Here is a 13,715-nt window from a genome sequence, read left to right on the forward strand (position 1 = left end):
GCAGCATTTAGCCCTGCTGCTTACAACCTGTCTATAACAGGCTGCTGGACATGGTACTCGCATTCCAGGCATTTGTCCCTGAACACATAGGGACCTAAACACGAGTACAGCTTGGTACAGCGTTTAGTGCTGTCAAACCGCAGCATATTTCAGCCTGCCATAGACTTTGACAGGCTGCAGGCAGCGGGGATTGATGCTGCATCAAAATTGACAGAATTGGATGCACATGGTCTAAACCAGGGATATGCAATTTGTGGACCTCCAGCTGTTACAAAACTACAAGTCCCATCAGGCCTCTGCCTCTGAGTGTCATGCTTGTGGCTGTCAGAGTCTTGCTATGCCTCATGGGACTTGTAGTTGTGCAACAGCTGGAGGTCCGCTGATAGCATATCCCTGGTCTAAACGCTCAAATGTGCAAGTAGCCAGTGGAAGATACACATTAAAAGAAAACACAAATAACCAAATCTTTTTTGTGTCGACTGCTAGTCCCATCAGTTCATCGTGTAACCAAGATGAACAAAGGCAGACATGTTTGAAGTCCAGTCTGTGTGACACACATAGCTCCTTCCACAGATACAAATAAATGAGTGTAACCACAAAGAAACAAAGTTTGTTATTTGCAAGATAACAGGTGAAAATAAAGCAAAACAAATGCAATTACTAAATGTAAGGACTGGTAAGCTGTAATATATTATATTTTTGTTTCGGGGTCTATATACACTTTAATTGCCATTATCATATAGTGTATATTTTGTTTTTATAATGGCTACTTTGATAAGCCCGAATTACAAAAAATAGTCCTTAAAATGCTACATCTTTTTAGGATTGTTCCATTAAAACAGCAATAAACAGTCCCTTATCATCAGAGTTGCTGTTCATGTTCTGTTGTGTGATTAATATTATATATGTATTTTTTTTATATGGCTAGCATTTGGAAAACACAACCTTTTCTATCACAGTACTATATGTAATCACGTAAATAGGAATAATTATGTAAGTATACATCTGTTATATCTTTATCTTCTACAGCTATAAATAGCTCTAAGATGCAGTAATCACTAATGTATTACCAGTAATGTCTTATATTCAAGGTGTTAAGGTGTTTATCTTAGGAGAAGTTCAAACCTAAAACTGCTGGGGTGCCTTGCAAATCAAAAAGCAGGGTATGCAGACTATAACATCTGCCCCACGCAAAAAAAAAAAAATGTCCAGTCTATTTCTCTCTTTTTTTCATTTTTTAGCGATAGCGTTTTAAGTCTCATAAACTGCATAGTAAAAACAAGCAACACATCATTGTAATGTTCAAATGGATTATTCTTACCAGTTGTCAAATTCTTTGATGTGCTCTGCGATTTGTGCATTTCAGTTTCCTTAAAACTAAGATCTTCTTGCATAATTTTAAGTTCTTGAGCAGTGACAGAAGAAATTTGTTTCATCCTATTTATATTCTGTGTGAAAGTAAAGTAATGGCAACATTAATAAAGCATCAACTAGAAACAAAAGTATCATGGCAAAAACTAAGAAAACCCCAAACATATCCACTATTCAAAGTAAGTGCCTTAGTACACTACATTCTTAATGCCCTATAACAAAGGAAATAATTGCTTCTGAAAACAACCTCACCCTGCTTGAGTGTTCCAGCAGCGTGACAATGGTTGCTTCTATCTCCGATTTCCGTTCCATCTCCTGATTCTTATTTTCTTCAAAAGTGGCAAAAAAGTCTGAAATAAAAATTATAGACCCTGTGAGGAATGCTAAAAAAACAAAGTAAGTCTAGCTGCTTTAAATCCTACCCTATATATAGCTTTATTATTAGTACTTAGTAACAGTACAGGACCCAGCTTTCCATCCCAGCCTGCATTACAGGAGTGCAAATAGCGGCTCCTGTGTGGGTGAACAGTGTAGACAGCTGTAATGCACTTCATTCATAAAAAATACAATGAATAATATTGTTACACTGCATTCTGTTGCAGTTTTTACAAGCAGATCAAAAACTCTGACTGATGCACATCTGTGGGTTTCTATAAAAAAAATACAGATCGAAAAAAAAAAATGTAATTGAGTTTGTAATTTACCTTTAAACTCATTTTCCTGGAGTACATCACAGGACACAGTGTATTTTCATATTGATTACTATAGAATTCAGCTGCCACCTTCAGGTGACTGGACACTGCCAAAAAAAAAAGACATGATATCCCTACGTAAACATTACCCGTTCCAGCTAGGCATAGCTTCAGTTTTGTAGAAAGCCATGAAACAGTAAAGGATGAGGGGTGGGATCCCTGTGTCCTGTGATGTACACCAAGAAAAGGATTTTGCAGGTAAACCAAAAATCGCATTTTCTTTATTGTGGACACAAGGTATCTTCATATCCATTACAATAGAGCTGTCCCAAAGCACGGAATATGAGGCAAGGGCAACACGGCAACAAGCCAACAAACCCCAAACAACCAAACAAGAACAGGTAAGAATTTCATGTAGCAGCCTGCAATGGCGCACAACCAAAGGTTGCATCCCCAGAGGCCGGATGTCCATCAGGTGAAACTTTGCAAAAGTATGAACTGAGCACCAGGTAGCAGCCTTGCAAACCTGAGCTACTGAAGCTCGACGCTGTGCAGCCCAGAATACACCAACCTTCCTGGTAGAATGAGCTGTCATTGAGAACAGCATCACTTTGCCATTTAGACCATAAGCTTGAGAGATAAGCTGATGAATCCAATGAGAAATGGTAGATTTCAAAGCTGCGTGATCCTTCTGTGCCCCTTTAGATAGTACAGAGGGAATCCGACTGATGAATTACAGCAGTTGCCTCCAGGTAAACCTTGGCTACAGAATCACATCCAATGCACGAAGAGCATTGTATTCCCTGGCATCTGAGGCTTAGGGCAGAAAGAAGGCAACATAATATCCTTGTTAAGATGCAATAAGGAAAACACTTTAAGTAGAAATGACACCTGAGGCCACAAAACCAACTTATCACGATTAATCACCAGGAATAAGGTTCCTTACACGCAAATGCAGCCACTTCAGGAACTCTGCGAGCTGAAATATTGGTAACCATAAAAACAACTTTCCATGTCAAGTGGATTAAGGCTACATTCACACCTAGCGGGCACACCTAGCCAATGAGAGCTGCAGCATGAAATTGACAGTGTAAATGAAGCATAAGGGAAATATCCTGCATGGGTTGAAACCGAGATTTCTGTAAAACAAAAAGTTCCAAGCTAGGATCCCATGGGGTCAACAGAGTACTGAATATTTGTGACATCTTGTACAAAAGGTATGCACCAAGGAACACAAACCAGTAGGTCTCTGAAAAAGGACCAGAAAGGTCGAAATGTGAATCTTGATTGTACTTAACGCCCGGCCCTGGTCAATTCCAGACTGGAGAAATGCCAGAATGCATAAATGAATAAAGCCCCCAAGGGTCACACCAGCCAAAATAAGACATCTAAGCCCAATGCTAAATCTTCAGTGAAGTCACCTTCCTAGCATTCAGAAAGGAAGGAATAACCAAATCTGATACCCCCTGTCTCTCAAGATCCTAGCTTCAACAGCTATGCCATTAAACCCAGGGACTGTAAAGAAGGAATGTCAGACCCTGAAACACAGGAGGATGGGTCGATCCGGCAGGGTTCAAGGTTCACCCACTAAAAGGTTTACGATCGCGGAGTGCCAAATTCTATTGGCCCAAGCTGGGGTGATCAGGATTACCAGATTGCCTTCCATCCAAATCCTGTGATGCAGACAAGGTAGAAGCTGTAACGGCAGAAGGGCATACATTAGGAAGAAATTATATTATGGTGACACCAGAGCATCTACTGTGAAGGCTTACGGATCCTTGGTCCTGGATACAAACCTGTCCAGCATCACATTATTATTATACAGGAGTTATATATCATCAACAGATTGCATAGTGCTTTACAATATAAATGGAGTACAGTACACTCACAATACAAGAAGGTTAAGAGGGCCGGGTTCATACGTTCTTACAATATAATAGGGTGGTACAAGTCATACAAAAAGTAAAAACTGTGAGATATGAGCTAATGGAAGAATTAAAACTTCAGTTGTTAGGTTGAAGCAGGATAGGCTTCCATGATGCAATGAGCATTTTAGGGATTGTCTAAAGGTGGACAGAGTAGGAGATAGCCGACCAGATTGAATAAGATAGTTCTAAAGGATGGGAGAAGCTCTGCATAAGTCCTGCAGATGAGCAAGGGAGGAGGAGAACAGAGAGTTTGCCCTTGTACACACGGTCGGAGATTCCGACAACCAAATCCGTCGGATTTTGTCCGAAACTGTTGCATACACACGGTCGGACAAAGTTGTCGGAAAATCCGACGTGATTACGTTATTTCATTACGATGGGACTACATTCACGCTAGTAGCCAATAGCTTTGGTGCAGGAATTTGATCTGAGCATGCGTGGCACTTTGTCCGATCGGAATTCTCTACACATGATCGGAGTATGTCCGATCGGAGCATTTTGTCAGAAAAGATTTCCGGCAAGTTGGAAAAGTTGGTCCGACGGATATTCCGACGGAAACAGTCCGATGCAGACCACACACAGTCGGAATATCTGACAAAATGCTCCGATTGGACACATTCCGTCGGAATCTCCGACCGTGTGTACAAGGGCTTAGAGAGGATGGTTTGGGTGATATTTTGAGACAAAATTAGTGCTGTAGCTTGGGGCAGATTTGTGAATGGCTTTCTATGTTGTTAGTATTTGGAAATTTGCATTGAACCTGGATGCCAAAAGATCCACACCCAGAGTCCCCCACCTTCGGCTCTGGGTGAAAAGCTGTTGACAGCTGAGGAAAGCGCCTGTCTCTGGCTGTGCAATGCATATGCTCTCCAAGATGGTGGCTCTCATTAGGCTTCACCTCCATATAACACTGATTTCTGTACCACCCCTAAACACTACTGCTGCTACAGTTGTGCTCATAAGTTTACATACCCTGGCAGAATTTATGATTTCTTGGCCATTTTCACAGAATATTAATATTAAGAACACAAAAAACTTTTCTTTCACTCATGGTTAGTGTTAGGCTGGAGCCATTTATTAACAATCAACTGTGTTTACTCTTTTTAAATCATAATCACAACTCCTGCGTCATGTGAATGCGCTGATGCGGGGGTATATGTACGCAATAGTCATGTGACCTACCATGAATGGCTCTATCTATGCGCCCACTCGTTTACGGGTGTAGTCTTGTCTGATAGGTGTCCCCATATGGAAAGATATGATTACACCACCCTGCGCACCTTCCCACTTCCTGTAGTTTGTCTACCCATCAGACGTATATAATCATTTAAGATGTGTTTGCGGTCACATGACCATGCTCACATGACTAAGATCATGTAGTGATGTTATGCGTCACGTGACCGGGCCTCTTTTGGTGCCATATTCGTGCTGCCACACCCTCTGTTTATCCCTATGCCCTATCATAAGAGGGGACGTATCTGGTCACATGATCATGATCACGTGACAATGCCATATGTCATGTGACTTGGCCTTTTGGCACCATATTCGTGCCACAACGTCCCTCTGGTTATTCTCATGCCCCTTTAGAAGAAGGAATGCATATGGGTTTGGGCCACACACAAAGAGGGAAGCTGTACAAACTGGTGCAGTGTCGAAGGGTAAGCCGTATTTTTGATAGCCACTCTAGTAAACTATTCTATGACATCTTTTGCTGATTGCATATTTACTCCATCCATATAATTGCTTTTGTTATAGGGGCACATTTTCCCATGCTTATGCGGCAACTTTTGGTCTGAGCCCTAACAAAAGGTCTCCCCTTATGGGATAAGTGCAATATTTACATACCCAGGTGGTCCTCATGTCCTCTCTCTGTCCTTTTCTTGTCATTTTGTGCCTGCACTTATATATATGCAAAATACTTAATAGGTTGTTATACCCCCTCTCTAAGCCCTTGTACACACGGTCGGACATTCCGACAACAAAATCCGTCGGATTTTGTCCAACGGATTTTGTCCAAAACTTGTGTTGCATACACACGGTCAGACAAAGTTGTCGGAAAATCCGATCGTACGTAACGTGATGACGTTATTTCGTTACGACGGGACTACGCTCAGGCTAGTAGCCAATAGCTTTGGTCTAGGAATTTGATCTGAGCATGCGTGCCACTTTGTCCGATCGGAATTCTCTACACACAATCGGACAAGGTCCAATCGGATCACGTTGTCGGATAGTTTTATAGCCCAGCTCTAAAACTTTGTCCGTCGGATATTCCGACGGAAACAGTCCGATGGAGCCCACACACAGTCGGATTATCCGACAACACGGTCCGATCGGACATTTTCCGTCGGAATGTCCGACCGTGTGTACAAGGGCTTAGACATGCCATCAGTCTATACCTGAGGGGATTTTGATTCATCCATTTGATACATTGGTTCTGTACTTATGGGCCATTTTTTGGTACTATTGGCAAGTACCACTCATATATACTTTTTATATTTCTCCTTCATTCTGCTTCATTATATATACCCTGCTTAATAGGGCTAATACCCAATTACAGATTTTGTACACTTTTAGATACTTGCGTTGGCAACATTCATAGTGGGAATCAGTAACCACTTACCTCTGTGTGTGATTTATAATATATTTTTACATCCTCCATCTATATGACTGTTATACATCAGGTGAGAGCTATTCTAGTATAAATTTGCATTTTGATTTGGGGATCTTTATTTCAATTCAATATATATAAGCATTCTAGTCCATAATGCATATGTTTCTGTTTTATTTAGTGGTATCTACCATAGACAACATGATATGCGTGTATTTCAGTACTACACACATACATATGAAATTTGGATTTTCATCTTTCCGGTTGTCTCATTCGTTTGATGAGGTTTTCCCATACCCTGAGCCCCAAGTTCACCAGGCAAGCATATAGGTTGTTATGTCTATATGTAATTGATCTTTGAGTACATGTATGTACTCCTCCTGCAGAAATGCTGTAATAATTATAGATATACCTACATGGATATATACTACATTAAATACTTACACATGTACTTTTCTGTTTTTAAATATACTCAGTATCTGCCCTGTGGAAGTTAATATTTTAGTGAAACGTGTCGACGAGCAAGTTTTTGGAGGCATTACTGGGTCCAAAATCTTTTTCCCACTTTGATATATAACCAAATTAATCTTTGTACCTTAGATCCAGCCTTCTGTAACTGCATTATTGGGTAACTGGTAACTGTCTATACAGGGTGTTGTTTTTGTACGTTTGTTTTTAATTATGCTGTAATAAAATTTATACCTTTTTACTGATTCTCCCACTCATTATGTGCCCACAAAGTCCATCAATTTTTTGACTTGTTCAATCCTTACATATATGTCATTTTTTGCTATTATCCAATCACCTGAAGGTAGCAGTTTAACCCTATTGCAATGGATATAAAGCACCCTGTGTCCTAGGATGCACTATAACGAAAAGCCTTTACTTCAGTTTTATAAATAAACTTAAAATGTTTTGTACAATAAACATTATTTTCAGTGAGATGTCCATTCCATAGCTTTCAGCTCTATTTTTGTCCATCTTTGTGTATTTCAGCTCATCCTGTTGCATACCCTCTAATCTGAAAAATAAAAACTGGAATCTCATAATGGCCACAGCAGGTGGGTAGACTGAGGAATTCAAGCACAGAGCTAATCAAAAAGCCCTTGGGAGATGTAAGAAATTGTCAAGTGAAATATCAGTTCTGGATGAACTGACCATAGAGACAGGAAGGGTAAATAAAAAAAGGTAAAGCTGCTTTACAAAGGAACCCTGATTCAGATGGCTTACTGTAGTAACATCAGAAACCTTTAATCCTATAAACCTTTACCTCAAGTATTGCAACTTGTCCATTCTTAACCACTTGCCATCCACCATATAGCAAAATGTCGTCGGCAAAGTGGTTACAATATGCTGACGTCCACAGGATATCAAGCCGCTGCTTATGGTGATCATTGTTGCAGCATGTCAGTCTGACTCACCACAACGCCGATCTAGGTAACGAGTTTCTGACAGAGACTCTTTACCACGTGATCAGCCATGTCCAATCATGGCTGATCACAATGTAAACAGGAAGAGTCATTGATTGGTTTTTCCTCACTCGCATCTGACAGACGTGAGTAGAGGAGAGCCGATCGGCTGCTCTCCTGACAGGCAGGGGTCTGTGCTGATTGTTTGACCTCCAGGATGCTGCCATGACCACCAGAGATGGCCAGCACACTGGGGGCCACCAGATATGCCACCCTAGACCACCAGGGAAATGACGATCAGTGCCCAGGCAGCTGCCAATAAAAAAATGCCTGCCAGCGTCATCAGTGATGCCTATCAATGAAATATATCAGTGCCAGTGATCAGTGCCCATCAGTGCCGCCTATCAGTGCCCAGCAGTAACGTATATCATTGCCACCCTTAAGTACCCATCTGTGCAGCCTTTCAGTGCTCATCAGTGTCACCCATCAGTGCAGCCTATCAATGCCACCTATCAGTGCCATCTCATCAATGCAGCTTATCAGTGCCCATAAGTGAAGGAGAAAACGTATTTATTTACAAAATTTTATAACAAGAACAAAGAAAACATTGACAGAGGAAAAAATTATATTTTTTCAAAAATTTAGTTTAGCAAAACAAAACAAACAAAAAATGCAGAGGTGATCAAATACCACCAAAATAAATCTCTATTTTATTTTGGGCACAGTGTAGCATGACCACGCAATTGTCATTTAAAAAGTGACAGCACTGAAAGCTAAAAATTGGCTTGGGCAGGAAGATGCGAAAGTGCCCTGTATTGAAGTGGTTAAACAATTGCCCTTCAAATATTTTAAGGCCCCTTTCACATGGGTGCCTTCACTTTTGTTGCCAGCGGTTTAGACATTAATGGCTGTGTGTTGAGTTATTTTGAAGGAACAGCGAATTTACACGGTTATACAAGCTGTACACACTACTTTACATTGTAGCAAAGTGTCATTTCTCCAGTATTGTCACATGAAAAGATGTAATAAAATATTTACAAAAATGGCGGTCCAGAAAATTCAAGTTTCCTTTCTGGAGTGCCCTCCAATTACAACACTACCTCACATCCATACCAAACCCGCAACGCTTTGGCCAACCTTTAACGTCATTTGAGGAACATTGCTCGACAGATGGTACCCTTCCACGGGTTCTATCCATGACATCTTGGCCTCCCCAATAGAACAACTGACCCTCCCTTTCATAGGTAAATGGGAAAAAAATCTGGGCTGCACATTCACCTTCACCCAAGTCCAACACATCCTTATGTGGACTTTAAAATCTTCCATCTGTACAGTACAGAAGACCAATTACAAGCTCTTGACCAGGTGGTATCTTACCCCCACGTACTACAGAAATACTATCCAGACACATCCGCACTCTGCTAGAGATGTCAAGGGGACAGGAAACCACTACTGCATGTATTCTGGTCCTGCCCGAAACTATCCCACTTCTAGTCCACAGTCCAAACTACCATCCAGAAATTCACATAATACACTGTTCCGGGTGACCCGGTCTTCTTCTTACTACGTCTCCACCATCTCGGCTAAGTTATAAAAAAGATCCATTGTGCGTCACCTATTGCATGGCGCCAAATCGTGTATACCACTTAATTGGAAGAAGCAATCCCCACGACTATAGCCAGTTTGCTCCGGAAGGTGAAAGATATTAACAAGCTGGAAGACCTAGTTCTTACTGCACGACACCAACATGAAAAATACTCCAAGACAAGAGCGCTATAGAATCAGTTCATTCTCTTCCCAGAGGGTGTTGCTCTTCCGGCTCCCTGACAGCTCAGACATGTCTGCAAGTCCTGGCAATACGATCCTCCCTGAGCCAACCAGGGTCCCACCCCATCCTTGCCCTGTCCACTCTGGCCTTACAGCCTCTACTTGTCCCATTGTTCTTCTCACCCCACTACTCCTTTTCTCTCCCTCTTTCCATCTTACTTTGCTTGCTGTCTATAGCTATATCTACCTGTTTTCATAGTTTTTTAGTAACAAGAAAACTGTACAAGATTCATGGAATAACACTTAATTTTATCATCACGTATACAGAAATGCTATCATAGGAGGTGGAATACATAATATACCTAGGGCACCTATACACTTAGACGGTTTGTCGTGTCACATAATCCTAGAGATACATCTAATCCCTGTCAATGAGCACACCTCTTCTGTATTATTACAAACTGTTGTGTTGTGTATTACCATCTACACTCATAGATTATAATATGACTCGGTATCTTCATTTTGTTGACCCTGTGGGTCTTGTCTTTTTGACCAAAAAAATTGTAAAAAAGAAAACAAAAAGTAATCAGGCAGGTTATTTACCTTATTTTCCCATTGCTAGTACTGTTGCCCAGCACTCTTCCTTTACTACCCCTACCAAACTTTGCACTGCGTTTCTGTTTAGGCAAAGTGACATGGGCAAATAAGTCATTCATTTCTGGATATACACCAATGTCTACGGCCAATTTTAGAGTATTAGGTGTTTGATTATCTCCATGTGCCCTAAGCCATCTGATCAATAATACTTGCCCATGGAGAAGCTCACAGCTCTATATTCTTCCTTTTTGGTACAACTTATTTTAAGAGGTTCTTCTCCCAAAACGAGAATTGTTTTGTTTTCCTAACACATATAATGGTCAGCTATGAAAAATGATTATATTAATAATGCAGCAATATATTTTATTTTAATTTATTAAAAAATTCTAGCATGGAAATTTGTTTATAGAATTCTTTGCTTTACTGGACAATGTTAAAACCCCTTGGAGATGCAATTTTATTTGTTTAAGGACCATATAAATATTGGATTGTGGATGTAGAAAATTTCAGGAAACAAAGAAACTTAAATTTCCTGCCAAGCTATTTCTTCCTTTAAAAGAAATTCCAACTCTCAGCGGAAGCCATATAGGTAAACAAGTGCATTGTGTGCAAGACAAATTTTGACATAGTACTTTTATTTTCAAAAGTGAATTTCCTATTTAAAATAAAATAAATTGTACACATAGGAACAAAACAGAAAAACACAATGCAGTGTAGCGATGAAAAATGTATGCACTAGTAAAACTGAGCTACAGACAATAAAAACTTTTTGCTGTACATTTAAAATGCTGGCACCTAGCTTTTTCCTATTTTTCAATAAATTCTTAAGTTACAAATGCATCCTGCAGATGAAAAATAAACTTAGACAAGAAAGAGAAACAGGGACTTGCCTGCCAAGGTTTTTCTCATAAGAACTCTGCACTATTCCATAGCAAACCATGATATTTAACCATTCAATCTTAATGTGGCAAAATTAGGCAACAGAAAGCTTTTACACTGTCTGGTATTGTTCAAAGCTGCAGATCTAATGCATATTGTGCTGTAGCGAGAGACTATAGGGCAGTGATGATGAACCTTGGCACCCCAGATGTTTTGGAACTACGTTTCCCATGATGCTCAACTACACTGCAGAGTGCATGAGCATCATGGGAAATGTAGTTCAAAAACATCTGGGGTGCCAAGGTTTGCCATCACTGCTATAGAGGGACCCCATGGGATTGCTTAGGATGACACCTGACACTTTAGGCAGAACCAAACTAAAGTAGCAAAGCAAAAAGCTGAAACCAAACTAGGGCAGGTTGGAGATCATTGCTGGAAATTGTAACCCAAAAACAGTCCAAGGGAAGAAGTAGCAAATATTAAGGAAAAGCCAGGAGACAAATGCATAAAATAATCTTGTATGTAGTAATGAGTAAAATAGGTCTGAGGTTCTCAAATGCAACCTACCAGGTGAAGATACAGATAACTATGATCGAGTAATTATTGATTGCCCTGCTCTCGGTTTGAACACTACTTATTGAGGACAGGTGTACAGCTACAGTAGGACCAAGCTACAGTTCAGAATATCTTTCATTAGATAGCAGGCCAGATCTGACCACCTTAGGAAGATTGCAACAGGTACAGAGCTGCTGGGTGCTTGTTACGATGAAGCAGAAAATTCGGTGTGTGGATTGGAATCCTATTGGATACTTTCAGGCTACACAGAGTTCCTATGAAAATAACTTTGATGAATGTGTGGCAATGGCTGAATTTAATAGGGTGCTTATGGCAAACACTGTTTCTTAAAAAAGTGCTATCATGAGAGAAGAACAGGGGCTGTCGCTGCTGCTGTCCTTATAAAAAACTGTGTCGCCTGGCTCGGTCTGGCTTCATTACTTTTGATTCCAGGAACAAGCATGTTGTAAATAATGGCAATGTACTGTATAACCTGCTAATCATAAAGGTACTTAGTCATAAGCCTTATGAAGAAGACTTTCAGTGTGAAACGTGTAAAGAGGTTCGTACACTGCTGTTACTATTGTGATTTCTCTTTATGAATAAACTTTCTGTTTTTCGGACTTGCGGCATGGACCAGTCTTCTCAAAAAGCTCAGCAATAGCAGCCTATATAGTTCTCTGATGACAGGTGTAGTTTACACTTTCATGAATAAGGATGATGACAATTAAACAGAACCTTTCACAATTTACATATCAACCTCTTTGTTCAATGTGCAGTAGGAGAACAACAATGCAACTTGCTAGTAACATTTGCACAGTATACGGATCAAGTTCAAATATATACAATACAGCGCTAGCAAACGATATAAGTGAAAATAAAAACAACTGATTAATAATAACCATAAAAGTCCATATAAAGTGACTAAAGTGCTCCAATCCAAAAAGTGCAAAGTGCTTCAGAATTTTCAAGGTGTACCACAACACCCCCTCCTGTGTCACCACTCACCGGATCAAATGGACCACCAGCTTTTCAATCTAGGGGTCACTTCAGGAAAAGTATATATTTTATATAATTATATTTATATGGACTTTTATGGTTATTATTAATCAATTGTTTTTATTTTCACTTATATTGTGTTTGCTAGCGCTGTATTGTATATATTTGTTCAAGGGATTAGCACCTTGTGTACAGCAGCTGCATTTGTTACTATACGTTTTTTCACTTCATGATATTGTGTACACCATCAGCGCAAGTGTATATATATATATATATATATATATATATATATATATATATATATATATATATATATATATATATATATATATATATATATATATATATATAGAATATATTTCATACTGATCAAGTTGTTTTCAGCAGGATGGAGACACAAATGCATGTATATGAGCATCTACTCCCACTCTGCTGCTGACAGATTTTAGGGAAAAAACAACCTGAAAGATTAGACAATCTTGACCTTGATCTTGATCTATTCCCCAGGTAAGCCAGCATTGAGAATGCTTCCTCCCCTATTCCTAAAAGGAACACTTGTATGTCAAGAGAATTTATGTATACAGCAGAACTTCACCCAAAAGGGAACGTTTTGCTTTTTTTTCTCCCTGCCATATTTGGAATGTCTTTTTTTGAGGGGGTACCTGATTTTCAACAGGTGCCCACTCCCACTTCCAATCAGATTGCCATGGAAATCCCCCCCAAGAGGCAGAGACTGGCAAAGGGCCAGGTCAAGTGAGGACATTGATGGATCCTTGGACGGGTAAAAGTGTGTTTTTTTTTTTTTATTCAGCAGCTACAGTATTTGTAGCTGCTGACTATTTTACATTTTGGTTTACAGGATGATGATCCTCTTTAAGCTTGCTGCATAGAAAAGAAAGGTAATCAGCAC

The 13,715-nt window shown here is 39.9% G+C and overlaps 1 protein-coding gene across 1 annotated transcript in view; it reads right to left on the bottom strand.

Annotated features, from left to right (window-relative positions):
* The window catches only part of IFT74 (intraflagellar transport 74), a 176,534-nt gene that overhangs the window by 20,954 nt on the left and 141,865 nt on the right, over nt 1-13,715 (bottom strand). The window contains exons 15-16 of the mRNA XM_077475147.1: nt 1,624-1,721; nt 1,322-1,448 (exon numbers count right to left, since the gene is read on the bottom strand). Coding sequence (XP_077331273.1) covers nt 1,322-1,448; nt 1,624-1,721 — 225 coding nt within the window. The remainder of the gene's footprint in view (nt 1-1,321; nt 1,449-1,623; nt 1,722-13,715) is intronic.

Source organism: Lithobates pipiens, unplaced genomic scaffold (genome assembly GCF_037356315.1).
Source record: "Lithobates pipiens isolate NorthernLeopardFrog02 unplaced genomic scaffold, aLitPip1_a1.2 Scaffold_13, whole genome shotgun sequence".
Taxonomy (NCBI): Eukaryota; Metazoa; Chordata; class Amphibia; order Anura; family Ranidae; genus Lithobates; species Lithobates pipiens.